This window comes from Gracilinanus agilis, chromosome 5, assembly GCF_016433145.1.
Source record: "Gracilinanus agilis isolate LMUSP501 chromosome 5, AgileGrace, whole genome shotgun sequence".
NCBI classification, from domain to species: Eukaryota; Metazoa; Chordata; class Mammalia; order Didelphimorphia; family Didelphidae; genus Gracilinanus; species Gracilinanus agilis.
In genome coordinates this window covers 67,946,288-67,968,042 of record NC_058134.1, presented here as the reverse complement: position 1 = coordinate 67,968,042, position 21,755 = coordinate 67,946,288, and the positions used below count along the sequence as shown (strand labels likewise).

At 40.0% G+C, this 21,755-nt stretch overlaps 2 protein-coding genes across 2 annotated transcripts in view; one reads left to right on the top strand and one right to left on the bottom strand.

The window, feature by feature from the left end:
* The window catches only part of PDSS1 (decaprenyl diphosphate synthase subunit 1), a 36,839-nt gene extending 16,177 nt beyond the window's left edge, over positions 1-20,662 (bottom strand). The window contains exons 1-7 of the mRNA XM_044678117.1: positions 20,519-20,662; positions 14,452-14,513; positions 13,042-13,162; positions 9,780-9,910; positions 5,193-5,334; positions 1,817-1,928; positions 1,596-1,705 (exon numbers count right to left, since the gene is read on the bottom strand). Coding sequence (XP_044534052.1) covers positions 1,596-1,705; positions 1,817-1,928; positions 5,193-5,334; positions 9,780-9,910; positions 13,042-13,162; positions 14,452-14,513; positions 20,519-20,662 — 822 coding nt within the window. The remainder of the gene's footprint in view (positions 1-1,595; positions 1,706-1,816; positions 1,929-5,192; positions 5,335-9,779; positions 9,911-13,041; positions 13,163-14,451; positions 14,514-20,518) is intronic.
* Positions 20,663-21,078: 416 nt separating this feature from the next.
* Positions 21,079-21,755, top strand: part of LOC123248646 (protein adenylyltransferase SelO-like) — a 55,535-nt gene continuing 54,858 nt past the window's right edge. The window contains exon 1 of the mRNA XM_044677488.1: positions 21,079-21,286. Within this exon, the coding sequence (XP_044533423.1) occupies positions 21,079-21,286 (208 nt within the window). The remainder of the gene's footprint in view (positions 21,287-21,755) is intronic.

Below are 21,755 nucleotides of genomic sequence, written 5' to 3'. Positions count from 1 at the left end.
CTCATCTTGAGATTTAATTCCCTATTAACAGCTTTTATTCTATTCTTTCCAGTCCAAAAGTCAGTTTCCTTAGGAGAAAAAAACGAAATAACTAATAGTGAGAAATTAAGACTTGGTTGGTTCTTTTTAAAAATATCCATTATTGGTTGATGCGGACATGGTTGGGGATGTGGACACTAAATGACCATACCAATGCAACTATCAATAATATGTAAATAAGTCTTGACTGATCACACGTGTTAAAACCAGTGGAAATGTGCATTGGATACGGGGAGTGGGGTTAAAGGGGGGGGGGCGAAGGGGAAAGTAAAAACATGAATCATGTAAAAAAATAAAAAATAAAAGTCTAAAAATAAAAATAAATAAAAATAAAATATCCATTATTATCCTATCCACCCTAAGCAGCAGTCCCATCTCTTCTCTGATCCTTCTTCTTTCCCTAAATATAGCCTTTAAAAACCCCTTTGGTATGGTTTTACTTGTCAGCTTTAGCTCACTCTATGATTTGGTTCTCCTGACACTCCTCTTATGGGGCTATGCTGTTTTTGGTTGAGAAATTCTCTGCATCAATAGTAGTCTCTTTACACAACTCCTCTTGGACCTTCTTCCTGGAATGGTTTCTCCTTTTATCATCAGTATTTAACTCTTGAATGTCTCTCACTGCTCCTCTAATAATTTTCCTCTGCTAGAAGTTTTTAGTCCATAGGACCATATGTATTCTTCCTTTGAAATCTGATCCCTAAAATTTAGGACATATGCTAGACTATGTTGAGCTATCCACTCTTAAAGAATAAATTCTTAAACTGATCAATTTCCCAAAGACCCTCATGCCAGCAACCAATATATTCCTTGCTGGGTGATAAGATACTGAAATGGTTTCATTGTCCTGGCAGTATATCAATTCATCAGTCCCTGAACAAAGATCTCATATTTCAAGTGCCAGTAGTTAATCTCCATGTTCTTCCTTTTATGTCACTGTAAAAGATGGTTCTACATTTTTAAAGTTACCTGTTTCCTAGCTTGCGTCTGCTAGTGAATTCATCTTCTAATGGAAAATCTATCAGTATAATTTCTATGCTTTAACTTGACTGGTCTTGGTACAGCATAGTTTCTTGGCCTGCACTAAAAAACTTTTTCATCATGGTAACCCATTTCAGAACTGGCAATCCAGTTACATAACCTTTAAGAATTCAGGGTCATCTCTACATAAGGAATTGGAGTTGAACTCTGTTTACTTTCAGGAGGGAAGGCCTTGTAAAACTATATAAATTTTATAAAAATGCAAGCCAGGAACTCAACATATTTTTTAAAGAAGTAAAAACCAGAAGCATCTCTACTCTAATCATTCTAAGAAGAATATTGGTTACTTAAATGGCTAGCAAACTGATAGATTTAGAGAAGTTTTTGTGGCCTAAGAAAAGAATGGAAGTCAAGGTCTATAGATATATAGGATAGAAAAACTGGAAATAACAATAGTTTGGGATAAAAGTCTTGATGAACGAGCTTTTAAAGTTCTTTGAATTTGTTTCCAGAAGCATCAAAAGGCTCAGAAATGAAACTTCTGTTAACTTGACAAAAAGACAGAACGTACATACTGCTTTACAACTGTTGGCTAGGAGACTTGCAGTCTTCTTAAAGGTCTTCTCAATGTAGTGAGCAAATCTCTCATTCTCATTTTCTTTTGACCCTAGCTGAAGAAATTCACCTACAAAGAAAGAGGTGAAGGGCTCATTTTGACTGGGCTTTTATTGACATGCTAATTTAAAAGTAACCACAGGAAAACAACTTAAAAAAAAGGAAATAAAAAACAACCTACCACGCACCAAGTCTTCAATGACCTGTGTTAAAACAGAAACAATTGTTGTATTTCCAATTCGTGCCAAAGCTACAGAAGCTGCAGAGAGGATAAAATCGCCAGCAAGAACAGCCTTAAAAAAGAGCAAAGAAAAAAGTAAAACTATTTTATAGTCAAGTATCAAAGCCACTAAGGCCAAAAGAAACTCTATCACCTCATCACACATTTATCCTGAGAGTGAAAACTCATTTCTACAAGGCAATTCCAGATTTGTCAGTCTTTGCTTTTCCTAAATATGTTGTTACATAGGATTATCCACATCCTTCCATTGTTAATATTATAACAAGCTGTCAGTTTCTTACACAAGGTTCTTCAATTCTATTTTTCAATGTATTTCTTGGTTATCAGAACAGCTGATAGTATCTGTACACATACACACATATATAAAGTAACAGAAAGGCAGCATGGCATAGTGAAATGATGGCATCATTAGGAAGACTTGGGTTTAAATCTTGCCTCTTTTAGGCTGTGTAATTAAGGGCAATTGCCACGAATAAACCAAACAACTAAGAATTGACCTGCATCAGTAAGGAGTTTCTACCTAGGGAGTTTTTTTATACCAATGAGAATATCATTTATATCAAATACACACACACACAGAGGCATAAAAATATTTTCTGCACTGAGAAAATGTGCTTATTTCTAGAGGATTATTTTGCTTCTATATGTACTAGAGGAATGTGATGACATGTTTCTTTTAATTTTTAAAAAGCAGTGATTAGGTAACCATGTTTTATTGATGCTTTTTCTTTTTATATCATAATGCGGTCTGAAATATCCCTTTTCTTATTCCTATCTATGAAGAGGAAGAGTCTAAAGAGCAATGAGTTTGGCATCAGAAGAAATGGGTTCAAATCTTACTTCTGAAACTTATTAGCTGACCTTGGACAGTTCATTTAATCTGAGTTTTATTTTTCTCATCTGCACTCTGGTGGGAGGAGAAGGAAAAGGAGAGAGAAGCAGACTGATGATTTTGTTTTGAAGTTTCCTTCCACTTCTACACCCTTTCTTTCTATTGACTTCAATGTATAATTCCTTATTCAGAGGAGCCTAAGGTTCTTCTTACTCAGGCCTTGGGTTCCCTTTTCAACTTTAGTTCCTAGTATTCTTCCTTATGTTTAACCTCCCATTCTGGTCCTGTCCTTATCCATCCCCAAGTGTTTTGTTGGTTTACACGAGCCCTAATGAATTCCTTTCCCTTTCCTGGCTGCTGAAGTCCCTCATTTCCTTCTAGGCCCAACTCAGACACTATTTCTCTCATGAAGCCTACCCTGACTTTCCCCTGGATAAAAGTCATCTCTGAATCTAATTTTACAAAGCATTTTGCCTGCACCCCCCAATTTCTGTTTATATGTCCCTGTATCATAATTTTCTTTCACATGCTGTTCCCTTTCCATTAAATGGTAAGTTCCTGGAGAGTATTGTTTATATTATATTTCTTTGTAAATGTGGCACCTAGGACAGTGCAGTTAAACGTTTGTTGAGTGAAAACAGGAAGGGGGGAGGGAAGAAAGAAAATAAGCATTTATTCAGTACATACTTAAGAATGAATGCTAAGCACTTAAAAAATATTATCTTGTTTGTTTTTCACAACAGTCTTGAGACAGGTGTACATTATGATCCCCATTTAACTGTGGAGAAAACTGAGGCACACAGAACTCAACCAATTTGCCCAGGTTTACACAGCTAGTACTCTAAGGTAAGATTCAAAGGCAAGTCTTCCTAACTCCATGAACAATGCTCTATCTATTGTGTCATCTACCTGCCCAATACAAAATGTTGAAAATGTTAAAAATTGACATTTTCAAAATGATTCTAGGATTCTTGATCCCAATCCTTATACTTTTTCTCAATCTACTCTGACATTTATTTATTAGAAAGCCCTTACCTTTTGTCTTAGAATCAATATTGTGTATTGATTCCAAGCAGAAGAGCAGTAAGGGCTAGGCAATGGGAGTTAAATGATTTGCTCAGGGTCACACAACTAGGGTGTGTCTGAGGCCAGATTTGAACCCAGGACCTCCTGTCTCTAGGCCTGGCTCTCAATCCACTGAACCACCCAGGTGCCTGCTCTGATATTTATAAAGGGAAAACCTTTCATGAGTCTTTTACTTTGATAGGTTGATGCTGATACTGTTTTAAGAGCATGCGTGCATGTTTATGCTAAAAAACCTCAAACTTACATATCCAATATTTAATTTAATTTAATTTTTTAAAAAGCCCTAACCTTCTCTCTTAGTATTAGTTCTAGGACAGAAGAGTAGCAAGATCTAGTCAGTCAGTATTAAATGACTTGCCCAGGGTCACAAGGTAGGAAGTCTCTAAAGTCACATCTGAACTGAGGTCCTCTCAACTCCAGACCTGGTGTTCCACTTGCTGTGCTACTTAGCTATCCTCGTATCCATTATTTTAAAAGACAAAATGTTCATAATAGAATTTTTTGCAATTGACCTTTGATTGTCTCTGTATGTTCCTAGTGTGGAAACTTTGTTCACTGATGCAGATCAGCAATTCATTTATTACTTCTAGCCTTAAGAGAGTTATCCAGGGGCAAATGAAAGTTTTAATGACTAAAGTCACATATCCAGTTTGTGTCAGAGGCAAAACTTGGACCCAGGGGTCTTGACTCTATCTGTAACACCGCAATAATCTTTTCTAATCTGCACCAAAAATAGAATATGAAATGCATTTTTTTGTATTCATTGTAACTAAGAAGAATTTTGAAATGCTCTCTCCCCCTAAATTAGAATAATCTAATTAATTTGTTACGTAAACTTTTTCTGATTTGTACTAAATAGCTGTTGTGGCTTTTTTTTTTAACCGTGACAGTACGCTATATACTAATTTTTACAACAAACAAGCTCCAGCCACTAAAACTCCAAAATTAAAAGTTAATTCCTACAAGGATGCCTGGTTAGAAATCCCATACAAATGAACAGATTCTACCTTGACAAAACAGGAAAGCAAGAAAAGATTATATAATACAGAACAGACATTCAGTTGGTTCAACTGAGATAAAATATCCCTTGAATAAAACTATTTTTGACATTATAAGTCTTAATCAGTCTAATATATGACAGTCTAATAATATAATAACTGCATTAACACTTGGTAGTGTGTGGTTCCTTTGACTGTTCAGAAGGGATGTTTGATGTTACCTTCATCATGTTACTTACACAATTCATATTTCTATGGCACTTTAAGCTATTCTCTAAAGAACATATCTCAACATGAACCTTCTGGCAGCTTTAAAAAAATAATTTTGATATTAGTTGAATCTAAACAATGAATTCAATCCAATTACCACTTAACTCTGTTAAGAGATCTAGAAACATACCTTTTTTTCACCCCAGATCTGATTAACTGTGTGCTTTCCTCTTCGAGAGCTTGCATCATCAATAATGTCATCATGAACCAGACTAGCGGTGTGGATCATTTCTGCAATTAAGGCTATGGAACGCTGACTTGCTTGCATATCACTAATTAATGGAAAGCAATGCCTTTTTAGTACATACTCCATTTATTACTGCTATAGCAATCATTTTGTGAAAACATGATACTCTGATCTAAGATATGTGAAAACATGATACTCTGATCTAAGATAGAAATTTTATTTCTCTTAAAGAAACTCAACCTATGGTCCCTAAATTGCCTTTTCTTTAAAAAACCTCTTAAGAAAAAATAGACTTGCTTACTTACTTTTTTTTTTTAAATGGCTACTCTGCTTAGTGGTGGTACCACTGTAGTTAAGTTCCTTTTCCCTAATAAAAAAAAACGCATCTGAGTAGTGTTAGCATAATTTGTCTCAGAAGTCTGCCCATTTTTACCCGTGAGTTACTTTTAATGTACAACAATGCATAGGCTAAAAGAAAATGAGTTCATGGCAGTTATGTTTCAAGGGGATAGGGAAATATCAGAACATATATTTCAGAATGACAAAATTCTGACTTGATTTTCTTGCATAACCCACATAAAAATAAGAATTTTGCTTTTTTAAGAAGAAGCATTTCAAAGTACTATAATTTTTAGTATTGTTTCAAGCAGTCAATTTCAATTTCAATAAATGAAACTGATTAAGAAATTACCAATCAGATTTTTAACTGCAAAAATCACCATTTGAACATCTCAACCTCTTCAAAGTTACAAATTAAAGGTGCTCAGGACTCCAAAAGCAAAGAGTGAAAACTAAATCAAGGTCTTTTCTCTAAAATTTCTAATCTGAAGGCACATGAGGAAACATCAAGCATTCCAATTTACTGAGGACTAGAAAAAAAGTAATAAAAACCTAAAACTTCCATAAATAATGGAATATAAAACTTCATAAAGAGTTCATAGGTACTGAACTAACTGTAACAAAAAGTAAATAAGCATCATCTTGTTTTTTCTATTACATAGGGACCTTAGCTCAAAAACATTTTTCAGCTTATACCATGTCACTATCATTAAGTCAGGAATTCAAAGATGAGATCGACAGCCATCTATGTAAGGTACTGGTTATAATTTATTCATTAACATTTTTAATAACTCTTAATGCTTCCAAATCACTAATGTGATTCCAACTATTAATTGTCGATTCCAATGGGGTGGGCAAATTATCTTATAAAACTATTTTCTTGGTAGAAAAATGGAGACCCAAATAGGTTAGAGTTTGTTTTTCTAGGGCAGTGATGGTGAACCTTTTAGAGACTGTATGCCCAAACTGAAACCCTCAGATGCCTATAAGCCACCTCCTTACCCCAGAGAGGGGAGGGAGGAAGCACTCCCATTGGGCTGATGGGCACAGGGGTGGGAGATGGGAGAAATGTCCTCAAGTGTGGTGGAGATGGGGAGGGGAGCAGTCCCCTGGCATGCTCCGACACACATGCCATAGGTTCACCAACATGGTTCTAGGGTCTCTCAGGGAATCAGTAACAGAAGCTATCTTCAGAATCTAGGATGCTAAATCCCTTGTGTCTGTTTTCAATCCATTGGGCTATCTCTGGCATATCAAGACTCTGTTACATGAACCTGGGAAAGTCACTTGATTTTGATAGGACTTGGTTGCCTCATCTGCAAACTGAAGGAGATCAGGAGTTCTTAACCTGTTTTTTTGTTATGGAACCCTTTGGTGACCTAGTGAAGCCTATAGATGTACCCTTTCTTAGAATAATGTTTTTAGTACATAAAACATACAGGATTATAAAGGATACCAATTTTACTGAAATAGTCGGGTTTTTTGTTTTTTGTTAGTTTTAATTCACAGAGCCCAGGTTAAGAACCCCTGGCCTAGATCATCTCTCAGATCAATCCCTTCGAGCTCCAAATCCTCTGATCATTTCAGCTGAATGCAATGGGAAAGGCGTAGACTTTTACAGTTGTTTTAAATATCAAGCTCATTTACTAGTTTGTTAAATGAATTTTGGTATAGTAAACAAACAAACAGACAAACAGACATACTGCCTACTGGTTAGTAGTGGAACTTACCTTAAAACAACTGTTAAGGTCTCCAGCCTTTCTCATGCATTCACAGGCTGAGTGCCACCTCCATTCCCATAAGCTGTGTATGTCAGCAGCCTGGGACTTCCTGGTGGGAAGCAGTAGGGAAATGGCAGGGCGGCCTGGGACACTGGAGGTTCTCCCACTTCCCCGATGTTAGAGCAGCAGCCTCTTACTAGGATGCTCTGCGTGCTCAGCGGACGCAGACACTTTTTCTAAGGCTGCCTCCCTCCAGAGCTGGCACTTCAAGCATGGCTCAGTTTCTGAGACTGGCTCAGTCCAGAGGCCGCTGTGGCTTTTTAGGCAGAGGCCCGATGGCTATAGACTCCTTCTAAGGAGAGGGCTTTATGTAATGGAAAGAAATGCTAAATTTCAGGTTGCAGAAATAAAAATGTGTTTTCTCCCTCCAAGTTCATAGGTCTCCTGAGATTCATTCAAAGACTGAGGAGGGTCAGGGGCCTTCAGAGGAAGAATGTCTGACCCAGAGGGTATGCAAAATACCTTGTTGCTGTAAAGCTCTATGAAATGGCTGCTTTAGATGCTTAGTCATTTCTACAGATGATTTTATCCCCCTTATAATAAATAATAATGAAAGTTAGTGTGGTATATTGAGTTGACCTTCAGGTCAGGAAGACCTGAGTTCCAGGTCTGCCTCTCACCCATACTGACCATGTGGCCATGGACATGCCACTTAGCTCTCAGTGTACCAGATAATGCTCTGAGTCCATGAGCTCCAGATTACCAGCTGCTGTGCCTGTGGAGGGAGACTGCACACAGGAATGTCCCCAAGCCAATGAAACTATAGATTTGGATAAAATTTCTAAAAATAAATTTAATTTAATATAATACTAAAGCTGAATGAAGATTGTGGTAGCTTATGGGAAACAGTACCTTCCTGCTACGCCTCCCATCTACATTTACCACTATTGTTTGTAAAAATTTTTCTCAGAGACCACCATTATCCTGTGACCTGCCTAGCATACTCTGTCAAAACAGGGAGGTACTTCTGGTAAGCAAGATGTGACTCTTCATACTTTGAACACTCAAATGCTAAAGAGATGGCAACTCTTTCAACATTGCGATAACCACCCCCCAATGAAAAATCAAAACCCTGCAACCTGTTACATGAACAGGTAAGACACTAACAAGTTTTGGGGGGACCCACATAGTCTTGCTCCTCAAGAATTCTCTGGCAACTACTATTCCACTGGCTCCAAGTCACTGAGCTTTCCAGCAAGTCTCTTGCTGCTTTAGGTGGCAAGGCCTGGAGGGGGACACAAATGTTCTTCCCAACAAGGATGAGGAGCAAAGGGCTTAATATACAAGGAAGTAAGCTAGGCCTGGAGTTACCTGAACAGTACTCATTATAACTTTTTCTACTTTTCTAAGGTTTTCTGATGGATTTGGTGTGGCCTGACCTTTGGACAGGTACAATATTTAGAACTTTCATAAGAAAAAAAGGGAAGGCTACTAAAAACCAAAGCAGATTCAGTTTCAACATAGTCACTTAATTCTAAGGGATCAATGGGTATTTTCCATTTTCATTCTTCCACAGTCACCTGTATTTGTGGTAAACCATTTGCAAAAAAGCAAGTGAGCAATAAGGCAAATTCAAAGAATGTCTGATTAAAGACTCAATGATGGTTTTTCCTTTCAATGTCTCTAATTTATTATAAGTGATTTTTAAAATCAGGCCAAAGATATGGAAAGTCCATTTAAAAAACACTGTTATTAAAACTGTAAACTTTAGGGACCAAATGACCCAAAACGTTTCCTTTATTTCACAATTATTTTTCATACTGTTTGCTTTTCTTTAGAAATTAGCATTTTGGACAGTCACAGCAAGTTAGCTATGTCATAGCTAGTCACAGCAAGTTCCCAGCAATTAGTTGTTATAATGCTATTCAGCTAATTTATAATAAGCCACCTTTAAAATTGCTAAGTTGATCTCCAACATGTGTAATTATTAAACCAACATATGTACCTTGGCAATCTCATTTGCTGCAAAGGAAGTTAAATGTAGTTGCTAAAGTTCCTTCTACAAGCCTTTCTTGCGGTTGCGAGTCTTTCCCAGCTCACAGATATCAAACTACTGCTGAAGAGGCGGCTGTGCAGAGGTTAGAGAGGAAGGAGTTGGTTTCTGGCTATTCATTCCAATTACTGAGAAGCTGCAGATTTGGGGGGAGTATTAGGACTCAATAAGTCAACTGAGGTAGCATTTGACTGACAAAAAAGTTGCTCCTCAAATGTCAGTGATTTAACATTTATGTCTAGGGAGTAACCTTGGGACCTTAAGAAGTTAGAGGACTTCTCAAGCCTCAGAATGAATAGACAAGTATTCATAGGATCTGTCTGGTCTATTCTAAGCCCTCTTCTAGGTATTGAAACAAAAAAGATTCCTTATAGAGGATAGATACATTAATAAAACATTCTAAGGAACATAACTCACCGGCAATTGTTATGATGAACATTGCAAGCTCGGGCCATTAGCACCACGACAATTGGTCGAAAAGCTTTTCCTCTGCCATCAAAGTAGTATTCACACATTTCCTTAAGTTCTGTTGTAGATACCAATAATTCCTGGAATAAAGGGTCTGTTTCACTGCTATGTCTTGAATACGCACATACACATGCAAAATAACAAAAGCCTTCCGGGCACTGAGGAGCTATGTGCCTGAAGGTGATCAGAACAGCTTTCTAAGCCTCATTTTTCCCATCTTTGCATGACCCACTTTGTAAGACTAGCAGAGGTAAATGTTGTATAAACATGTGTTATATTTATAAATGGTGCAGTGGACAGAAGGAAGACCTTGGAGTCAGGTCCCAACTTGTATGTAGCCTGGGGGACCTTGGGGGCAAGACTGTATGCATTAGAGAAGGTGCAGACTCATATGGACAGAAGGGTTCCCAATCAGACACTGCATAAACCAGATATCACAGATCCAGAGCATCTTATCATACACATGAAAGAACAGTTCTTTCACAAATATTCATGTCAAATAACAGTATTCAGCTGAAGAGAGTTCTAATGTCCAGTTAATGTGGACAAACCCTTTGTGAAGATCCAATAGCCTCCTAGCCATCCTAAGGTTGGTTCCAAGGACGGGCAAGTTACAGAAAGAAGAAGGGGACAAAGGCCAGCACAGAAAATCCACCAGCATCTTAGTATATGTGAGGTCCTGGGGAGATGAACAAAAGCCTTGCTTTCCAAGAGCTTCAAGTCTCTCAGGGCAGGGTTCATGCAATGCAGCCCTTGAGCTCAAGACTGGGTAAGGGAGAGGTGAGGAGGGAGTGCATTCCATGCATGAGTGACAGCCAATGCAAAGGCACGCAGAGAGGAGAGGAGGGATGGGAACAAAAAAAAGGAAGAGAGTCAATCCAATGGGACTGCAGAGTTCAAAGAAAAGGTAAGTCAGGAATTTACACTGGATTTTAGAGGCAATGGGCAGCCTCTGGAGTCTGTGGAGTAAAAGTGGCATGATTTTACTGTGCTTTACAAAAATCGCTTTGATAGAGGTGTAGAAGATGAATTGGAGAAGAGAACCTTAAAGTTGGGAGATCAATTAGGAGACTAATGAAATAGGTTTTAAGGCATGATAATGGGGTGTGAATAGAAACAAGGGCACCAATGGGAAATTCTGTGGACACAGGAACAAGATTTGGCAAATGACTGGGTGTGTGGGGCAAGGCTGAGTGAGGGGCTAGTGATGACAGTTAAGTTTGGAACCAAAGTGACTAAAAGGATGGGGCTTAGCCTAGAGAAAGGGTGGGTTTGAGAGGAAAAGATGTCATGAGATGTATAGTGAAGATTATGGCTGAAACAAGCCAAACCAAAAGGATAAGTATGGGAAGACTCATTCCTCAGTCCCTGATAGCCCCGAGCCTGTGAGGGCCACTGGCTGCAGCCAGAAAGTAACCTGAGAGGGGAAGAGGGGAGAAGGGCTCCTGTATGTCCGTTATAAGTGTGCTAGGGGACCGATGCCTGGCTCGGAGGGAGATGGAGAACTTCTAAAGCAGCAGGGGCAGGCAGAGCTCAGGAGTGGGGCTAGCAGGAGGATGGGGACAGGCACAGTTATGCTGAAGATAAATTCGGCTCCCCACCTACTGCCTCTGGAGTCAGGCCACACCCTAACTGTGGATATGATCACAGCTTTGCTCTGGACTATCTTTTCTTTCAATAATCTCTCGCCTGGTTACCTCGTTAGTGTCCCACAGATTTACATAGCATTCCCAGATCTATGCAGCCCTGAGCTCTCTCCTGAGCTACATTATCAAGGTATAACATTTTGAACTCACTTCCCCAGAAGTGTCTCCAACTCATATCCAAAAGTTCCTTTTCCTTCAAACCTGCCCTCTAACTGTACCGTTAGGACACCATCATCTTTCTAGTTCTCAGGTTCACAACCTAGTATCAATTTTGTTTCTTGATTCCCCCTCATGCCAAATATTCACTCAAGGGGCAAAGTGAAAAACAAAACCAAACAAAAAAAGGCAGTGTCTGACAGTGAGGAAACTTATAAATTAGCCAATCAATAGGCATTGTTTACATGTGCTAAACACTGAGGACACAAAGAAAAATCAAGAATAGTCTCTTCCCTCAAAGAGCTTACATTCTAAAAGGAGAGAAAATATGACAATAATAAATGTTATTACTGTATCATATATTATAAAAGCTAACAACACCTATAAAGTGCTCACTGAATGCCAAGCATCATGGTAAGGGGCTTAAAATAAATATCTTATTAATACTCACAACAACAAATCCTGGGAAGGAGATGTCCTTATTGCTCAATTTTACAGAGGAAAAAACTGAGTCAGACAGAGGTTAAGCGGCTTGCCCAGGGTGACAAGCTAGTATCTGAAGTCTGATTTGAATTCAAACCCTGTGGACTCTAGACCTAGCACTGCACTACCTGGCTGCCTCAATAAATACAATAACCTATAGGATAAGTACAGTGTAGGGGGTGAATAACCTTAGAGGAGATAGCGCTAGGATAGACAAAACTAACAAAAATAAACCAATTAAGGGATAAATCTAAGGTCAGAACACTCACTTTAGGTTCAAAAAGGAATAGAAAAAGGACAGATCAATGTAGGTTGGAATACTAAAAAAAAGTCTCAGGGCAGATTTGATCTTGAGCTGGCCTTGAAGGTTGAGTGAGGCTTGGATAAACCAAAGAAGAAAAGAGTTTCCCAGAGGGGGAGAACAGCGAATAGAGGTATAGAGAAAGAAGTGGGCCCTGTTTGAGAGAGGATCTGTAGAAAGTAGGGCTAGATCAGAGGTTTCATGCTGGGGGTTAGGAAGATATACAGGGTGAGGCCAGGTTAAGGAAGGCTTTAGAAGTCAGACCACAGTGCCTTTCATGTGATACTCCATAGTAAATATTTATTGATTTTTGAGAAAAACTATCTTTAAAAAAAAGACTGATTAAGACAACTGATATTAATCTCTTAATTCATGGTCTCATTTACTTTTTTTTTTTTTAAAACCCTTATCTTCCATCTTGGAGTCAATACTATGTATTGGCTCTAAGGCAGAAGAATGGTAAGGGTAGGCAATGGGGGTCAAGTGACTTGCCCAAGGTCACACAGCTGGGAAGTGTCTGAGGTCAGATTTGAACCTAGGACCTCCCATCTCTAGGCCTGGCTCTCAATCCACTGAGCTACCCAGCTGCCCCTCTCATTTACTTTTATATTCACTACCATCTTACCTTTTTAATATCTTCATATAAATCAGTCAAGTCTCTTCGACCAAGTTTAAAAGGGTCTGTATATTTCTCACCACTCTGTGTTTTACGATAGCAGCCCACCACCCGAGTTGTGTGATGAAACCTAGGGAAAGCAATGATGAAAGCAAGAAGAGGTAAGGATTTATTTCATTCATTATGATGGCAGTATTTTTCAATAAAATAAAACTAAAACCAAGACAGGCATATGCAAATTAAAAGATACAAAGGAGGTTATTACAAATTAGAAAAAAACTTAATATTGAAACTCATCGAATACCGTCTGTTTTCCACAAGCTACCCTGTTATCTAAATGCGCTGGACACAGAATAAGCTTGTTTGCAGTAAAGAGCCAATCAGGATCCTATCATGAGCCAGAAGTTTTGCTCCCTCCCAGACATCTTCATGGTATTCACTGGCCTGCTGGCCTTGCTGAGTTATCCATCACAAACTCTACCTGAAGCAGTGCAAGCTGGCTTAAACCAGTCTTGTGGTCCAGCCATTGCTAACAGCAAACATCCTGCACCTGTTCCTGAAGGGACTCCTCTCCAGACAACTCTCCCTTCGGTCTGTGAATTTAAACTGCCTTTGTTCTCCTCAGTCCCCAAGCCCCAATGTAGTCAGCACTTTGGCCCCTCTAGCATGTGTCAATAATTTTCCCTTTTAATAAAAAAATCTTTTTAACTCAAGCAGGATTCCTCTATAGTTGATGGATGGGTTGAAAATTCAGACCTATCATGGCAGAGATAAAGTCTCTTATCTACCTATCTGATAAAAAGGATAAGATCTACTAATCTTTTTCTAAAACCAGAAACTTCTGCATGATATTCTTTACTTCCACAGAGTAACTTCTAGTCATTCATAATCAAACCACGAAATTTAGGGGTTGCAACACACAACAAATGAGTATTCATAAAGATGACCCAGAGGCACTATGAAATATACAAAAGTGCTTTGGAAAGATTAAAAAATGAAGCCGTTTAGTAGTTTTGTGTCAATGCAGTATATTATAGTACTTCCACCCCAATGGGTGCCACATAGGGCATGGATTAAGGCACCTTGCCCAGATCTCCAGGAGAAACCTCAGGCCTACAGGAAGCTGTCTCTCCTATCATCCCACTCCCTTACTTTCTCCAGTTCACAAACGAAATAGTCAAGTGAACTAATGGGCCACTGGGTGACCAAGACATCAGGGGACTAAAACATACTTTTTAGCACTAAAAGGATGGAGATCACCACCATTCTCACCTCCTTCATATATAGTGCCTCTAAGTTAACCAAAACATTTCAATTAACCAAAATGGCCTTATTTCCAGGTTATTTTAAATAAATAAGCATTTATGCTACTTCACATTTTTAGCTGTCAAGTGTTTAAAAAAGGATTATAAAACTTACCGTGATATACTGTGTTTGTTCGGGAAGGATAATAAACATCTCACAAGATTGAAATTAGGCATCTATAAAAGAAAAGACAAGCTGAAGAAAAAAGTTAACATTGAAGTCTAAAACCCTGGTAATTCTTGTTAAATAAAAACTCCAAATTTCCTCATTTAGTTAGACTATAAACTTTAACAAAAGGGTAATTCTGGAATGAATCTCCTCCTACTTAAGTTAAATTCAGTCCTATAACAATAAGCTTTAGTAAACTGCTTAATACTGAGTACTTTTCCCATTTACACAATAATTTGTAACTTAAAAAGGTATAGGGCCTGGAAAATTTCAGGCTAACAATAGATGAGCTATTGTTGCACACTAATTAAGGGAGTTTCCACAGGGGGAACTCCCCACATTAATAAAATTTAAAAATAGTTAAATTGCAATAATAAATTCCATTTTTGCATAGGACCTATATATTCTTAAACTCTCTTGCCTATGAGTAATTTTTTAATAAAAAAAACAAAACTCTTAAAAGTATTGATTATAAATTTCTAGAGTGAGTTCCATCACTATCATCAACAACACAGTGGAAGCACACTGCCCTTGTAATCAAAGGGTCTGATTTCAATCCTAACTCTCTGTGATTTTTGGCAAGTGGCCTCATAGCTCTGAATCTAAGATTTCATGGATATTTGATTGCTTTCTCCATACCCTGATTCTACCTCTTCTATTATTATCTCTAAGTAACATCCATCCACCCACCAAAACTGTGTGCCCATCAAGAAAAACAAAAGCTGAAGCTGAGATCTGTATTGTTCTCCTTTATTTATAAGGAATTAACGCTGATATAGAAGCTAGAGAAAGCAAGATTTGTCTTCATAAACACACTGGTTTTTTTGTATGATTTATTCCACTTTTAAATGATTTATCTTAGTATTTACCTGGATCTTAAAAAATGACTTACTTATAATTATTCATTTTGCCTTGTTTACAGACTCATATTAACCAAACATAGCCAAGTGCTCAGTCAATGGCAAATTAAAATTAATTCAGAAGAATTTCTTTTTTTTTACTTTAAGTAATACTTAAATTCCTTTTTTTTTACTTTACTTTTTTACTTTAAAAATTTTATTTTTCTTGTTTTTGTTTTCTGTTTTCTTTCTTTTTTTTTTTTTTAATTTTTATTTTTAGAAAAATTTTCCATGGTTACATGATTCATGTTCTTACTCTCCCCTTCACACACCCCAGATGAACTTCTTTATAAACTGGGAGCATAAGAAAGCTAGGAAATCTGGAGAAGCCAAAGATTCTTGAACTTTGGTCTCTTGACTTTTAATCCTATGCCCTACCCACTCCCTCCTACTACTTAAGTTTTTTATAGATATTGTTTATGGGTAATTGGTTCTCTGACCTTTGCTCTTCTTTCTACCTTCACTTCTGGCAAAAAAACTCTCACTTTAATGCAAGTGACTCCTGTTTCTAATGATCTTTTATCTTTATCTATGTATGGCTCATCAACTTTCCAAATACCTAAAGGGTATCTCCACTTGGCTATTATCTCAAATATAACTTATATTCTCAGAGTATTGTCCAATTAACCAACCAAGTCAACCTTGACTCTTCTCAATCCATTAATCCCCATGTTTTATTACTTGCCAACTCTACCTCCACAACACTGTCTGTGCCCTTCTCTCTACTTCCCTACGCCCTCAGTACTTCTCATCTAGGCTACTGTAAGCTCCTTGAGAGCAAGGGTAGTTTTATTCTTTTCATCTGTATTTCTGGCATAATTCCTGGCACAGAGCAAGTACTTAATATTTATTAACATCCTAATTAATATCTCTCTCTAACCTATCATTCATATAATTGCTAAATTGATATTCTTACAACATAGCTCTGACCATGTTACTCTTCCAAGTCCCAGTTCATATTTTAATGCTCTAAGATAAAACTTACAGTCCTCCACCCACCTGACATCTAATGCCCTTCATGAATTAGTTTCAACCCACCCTCCCAAGACTTATTTCATCTTATTCATGGACTATTCTAGTTGAAGTGGACTGATAGCTACATATGAGACATTCCATTTCAGGCCTCCCCTTCTCACTGTTCTTGAACAAAATCTTTAGTGCTTTACTAAAAACACAATTAAGAAGCCACCTCTGAGAGACCTTTCCTGACTCCCCTCCATCATTAGGATCCTTGTTGTTGTTCAGTTGGTTTTAAGTTATGTCTGATTCTTCATGACCCATTTTGGAGTTTTCTTGACAATGTGGTTTGCCATTTCCTTCTCCAGCTCATTTTACAGATGAGGAAACCGAGGCAAACGGGGTTAAGTGATTTGCTCAGGGTTACAAAGCTAGTAAATATTGGAGGTCACATTTGAACTCAGTTCTTCCTGATTTCGGGCTACTTGGTACTTTTTTTGCCCTATAGGATTCTTGCCCTTTTGAAATTACTTTATGTTTTCTTATCCATGTATATGCTATTACGCAGGAAATTTAACCCTTTAAGTTTAGAAATTTATTGGTACATGAAATATGGAAGACTACAAAGATTCCTTAGATGTCACAGGAACTGTTTGATTTTTGTCTTTGTATTCCCAGCACACATAGCAGGTATCTAATATGTTTACTGAACTTTAGCATAATATCTAGCCTGTTTCTCAAGAGGCTTATAATTTATTATATTATCATTTAATTTTGGGTTCTCAAAGGCTAGTCCAACAGATCCCATACACAAGTTAAGATTGGTGAGACTATATGTCTACTGCATGAAGATGTTAATTAAATTTGAAGTTCATTACCATAAGGGTGATTTTTTTTTTGATAAAATAACTCAAAGCATAGTGTTGTGGATAGAATACTGGACATCAAGTCAAAAAGACCTGGGTTTGAATCTTGCCTCGATGACTTATGAACTTTGTGACCTTAGGCAAGTCACAATCTCCCTAAATCTGTTTCCCCATCTATAAAATGGGAATAATAACATTTATTTCACAAGGTCTCAAATGTCTCACAAAAGGTCTCATCTATAGGTCATAAATGGGACAATATGTGTAAAGTGTTAAATAAATGTGAGTTGTTATTATTGCTATTAAACTGCTTAGAACTTTCTCACAGTGAAAAAACCTATCTGATAAAAAAGATCTGTGAAGTATGAAAATATTGCAATAGTTCAAAACAACAACTTAAGAGATTAAAAGGTAGAACATTATTATTGGGTAATCAGTTGTTTATTTCTTAATTTTTTCACCTTATGTTTAGATTAATGTGACAACCTTATTCTTAAATGTTCTCCCGGTCTCAATCTGAAACTACAACCTGCATTCCTTAAGAAATGGCTTTATGCTCAAGCACTGCATTGGTTCCCTGCTTCCTACACAATGGACAAAGAGCAACCTTGCTAGGGTATGGAAGACTTTGGCCTTTCCATCATCTGGCTCCACCTATGAATCCAACTTATCTCCCCTACTTCCCAAGTAAAGCTTCTAACCTAGTCCTCCAGATGCACACACAAAGCTAGTTTCTTGCTTCCATGACTTTGCTCATTGAACCTGCTTCTTCCCCTAAAATTCCCTTTTCTCATCTTCCTCTATACAAAGCCTACTCAGTCTCCAAAGTCCATTTAATTTCCACATTCCCTCTGAAGCCTTTCAACCTAAATTTTTCTTTTTTTGGAACGCCAAGGTACCTTTAAATTTATATATCTATTTTTAATTGTTTCATGTATGTATCTTTCCCGCCTCTGAAATTTGTCTGTTCATTGCTCCATATTATATTTATAACACACTTCAATTTCTGTACTATACTGCTGAGCCAGTCACTAAGGTAAGTTCTATGCAAATATCTCATTTGATCTTAGATGTAATAATAGGAAGGTACTAGAGCAGTGATGGTGAACCTATGGAACTAGTGCCAAAAAGGGCACACAGAGCCTTCTCTATGGATACGTCTGCAGTCACCCACCAGAGTTCTTTACTAGAAAGCCAGAGGAACTCTAGAGCTATTCCCCTTCCCCTCTCCATGAGCCTGAGGACATTCCTCACTTCCCCTGGCTCTCTGCCCAGCAGCCAAAGGGAATGCTTCCTCCCTACCCTGTGTGGGGCAAGGGGATAGAGTGGGGTGAAGTGGGCTGGGGCAGGGTGCAGCACTCTGTCTCTTGGGGGGGGCATAGCACTCAGTCTGGGGGTTGGGGTTGGGCCCCGCACTCCATCTCCAAAAGGTTCACCATTACTGCTAGTTTATTATTATGTATAAGAGAGATTTGATTATATCTGTGCTTAAGGAAAATCATAGAGTAAAGGATGGATTATCATGGGGAAATACCTGTATGAGAGAGACCAATTAGAAGGCTGTTAACAATAGTCTAGAAAGAAGTGATAAAAGCTTGAAGTAAGGTGGTGGCTGGCCATGTGAGAAGGAATTAGGTACGAAAAATACTGAGAAAGTAGAAATGGTACTCAAAAAATATTTGTTGAAGTCAATGCATGTGAATTTTTGTAAGGGTGAAAAAGGGGTCTTTGGTGATTAAATCTAAAGATGGGCAGTGTAGACTTAATCTAATTATCACAATTTTCTTATCCAACAAAACTATAAGCTTCTCTATATCAAGAGTTTCCTCCTTATAAGTGTTTTGCACTTTCTCCACATTGGTGGAAGCTGAGTGGTACAGTAGAAAGAGTATCTTGATTCAAGTGACCTAGTTTCCTTGTCTATAAGATGAAAGGTTGAACTAGTGACCTTCAAGGTCCATTTCTGCTCTAATACTATCCAGTCACAAGCTTTCTAGCTCCTTTTTCTTCTTGATTAATCCTTGTAGATTCTCTTCTTTTTCCCCAGCTCCACACATAGAGCCATGAAAATATGAATTCTTCCTCACCTAAGTCTTTTTTTGTTTTTTTTTTTAAACCCTTACCTTCCATCTTGGAGCCATTGGCTCCAAGGCAGAAGAGTGGTAAAGGCAGGCAATGGGGGTCAAGTGACTTGCCCAGGGTCACACAGCTAGGAAGTGTCTGAGGCCACATTTGAACCTAGGACCTCCTGTCTCTAGGCCTGGCTCTCAATCTACTGAGATACCCAGCTGCCCCCCTCACCTAAATCTTAATCTCAGCACATAGTTCAGCTCCCTATCCCCAAATATCACCCCCATAACCAGGAAGAGGGAATAAAGGAAATGGGAAGAGTTAAAAGATGAATTGAAGTTTCCAACCCAGATTAACTGCTCTCACCTCTATCTCAGCCCCAGCACTTCATTATTCCCCCTCTTCCAGAACACCAGCTCTCCTCTCCTCCTAACACCACTCCCAGCTCTACTTCAGTAGTGACACTCCCATTCCACAGCACCCCACTTTGCCCCCTTTACCAAGACTCATTTGTCTTTTTCTCCAATTAAACAAGAATGTTGCTCTCATCCTCTCGCCCTCCAACTCCATCTCTCCCTATATTCATTCCCCCTAGTTCTTGGATCTCATTTCCATCTCCTCAAGATACAGCTCTCGATCTCACTGCTGTTCCACACAGCAACCCGGTTCCCCCATTTCCTTTCTCAGGAAAATCTCTGTCTCTTTGCCGGGTTCTTGTTCTCACTGTTGTTCTAACTTGTTGGTCTCCTCTCTCCCCATCTCTCAACTCTTCACCAGCACCGCTCCCCGCTGCTAAGCTTAACGCATCACTCCTTCACCCCTCTTCTCTTGCAAAGCCTGTGCCCCTGGGCCTGGTTCTCATTCTCCCTCAATCTAGGTCTCAAATTCACAGTCCCGGCATACCCCTCCGTAGGTATATCTGGTTCCCATCCCACACTCTTACACAAACCCTGGTTTTCATCACTCAAACACACTCTTACACACATATAATCTCTCCAGCTTACAGCCCTCACCCCTCTTTCCTTTATAGGAAGCCAGGCTCTCGGAGCCGCATTCTTGAGGCCTCCCGCGCCGGGCTTTGCACGCCCCCTGGGCGCACACGTGCCGGGCTCTGGGCTCCCCATTCATTCCGCTGTCATTGGTGCCGTGACCTCTGCGCGCCCGGCTCCTTCTCTAGCCCTTACAATTGCTTTCTCCCAGCTCCAAGGCCGCCGCACTCACCTGACACTGGAAGCCGGCTGCTGGGCGGGCGGGGACCGGCCATCCCCGGCCGTCGGGCGAGCCCCGCAAGGCGCCGAGCCCGGGGGTTCCCGAGGCTGCTCTCCAAGAGCAGCAGCGCCGCCAGCGCCAACCCAAAGAGGCCATGATCCCGCTCTGTGAGTCTGGGCGGCGGCTCCGCCCCAGGCCCCGCCACGGGGACCCGGAGCCGGAAACCTGGCACAAAAAGCGCTTCCGCTCTCACCCCTTTCCCCTCAACTATCCCCCAACCCTTTCTTCCCGGCCGAGATCTGGCGGCTGCGACTGAGAGCGAGGCTGAGGCGTAGCCCGAGCTGCGCACGCAAATAGGCCACCCCTAAGGAAGCTGGCGAAGGGCTGACTTGGAAATAGAGGAGGGGGCGGTGGCCCGGACGAGTGCTCCGCCTCCTCTCCCTTCCCTCCCCGCCCCGCCCTGCCCTCGCTTCGAGGCACTTCAACCGGTTTTTCTGAGTGGGACTCACGGCTGTCTTCTCCACTGTGCAGAAGCTTGCGTACTTTCGCTCCTGGCTGGCCTGGGCTGGCTCATGTTGAGGGGAGCGGGGCCTGCCCTGCTGGCCGTGCTCCTCCTCAGCCGCACCACCCAGGCTTTCTTGGAGGAGATGCCCGCACATGGGTCGAGGCCCGGCCTAAAGCGTCTCCCTAGTAATGAGTCCAGCCCGGGCTACTGTGAGCGGAAAACCAAACCGGCCACCTCGCTTGGTTCTTGGAGCCTGTCTACAGAGACCCTCATAGGTACAGAAGGCAGTAACTGGTGGCGAGGGCCCAAGAGCCGGGGAGACCCGGGAGCTGGGGGGTGACCCCGGGTAACTCGGGCACTAGGTGCCCTGGATGTTCGCACGCACCCCCACATATGGACACTCCCACACAGACACTCACGCCCGGGGCTAGGGGCCCGGGGCTGGCGGGGGCGGGGTAGGGGACAACTGCCTCTACCGAACAATGACTAACAGTCTAAAGGTCTTAGGAAGTCATCTCTCGGGAAAGAAAAAATCGAACCTGTCAATCTCTCCGGATTTTGGAATCTTGTCCTCCTAATGCCTTCCTTTATCCACGGCTTTGACCCCGAGTCTCCCGGACCTGGGGTCGAGTCTGGCTTTAGATACATATTGGTTGTGCACTCTGGACAACTCTGCCAGTTCGGGTCTAGTGTATGTGTGTCCATAGAGCATGTTGGTTATCCAGCATAGACACATATGGAAAC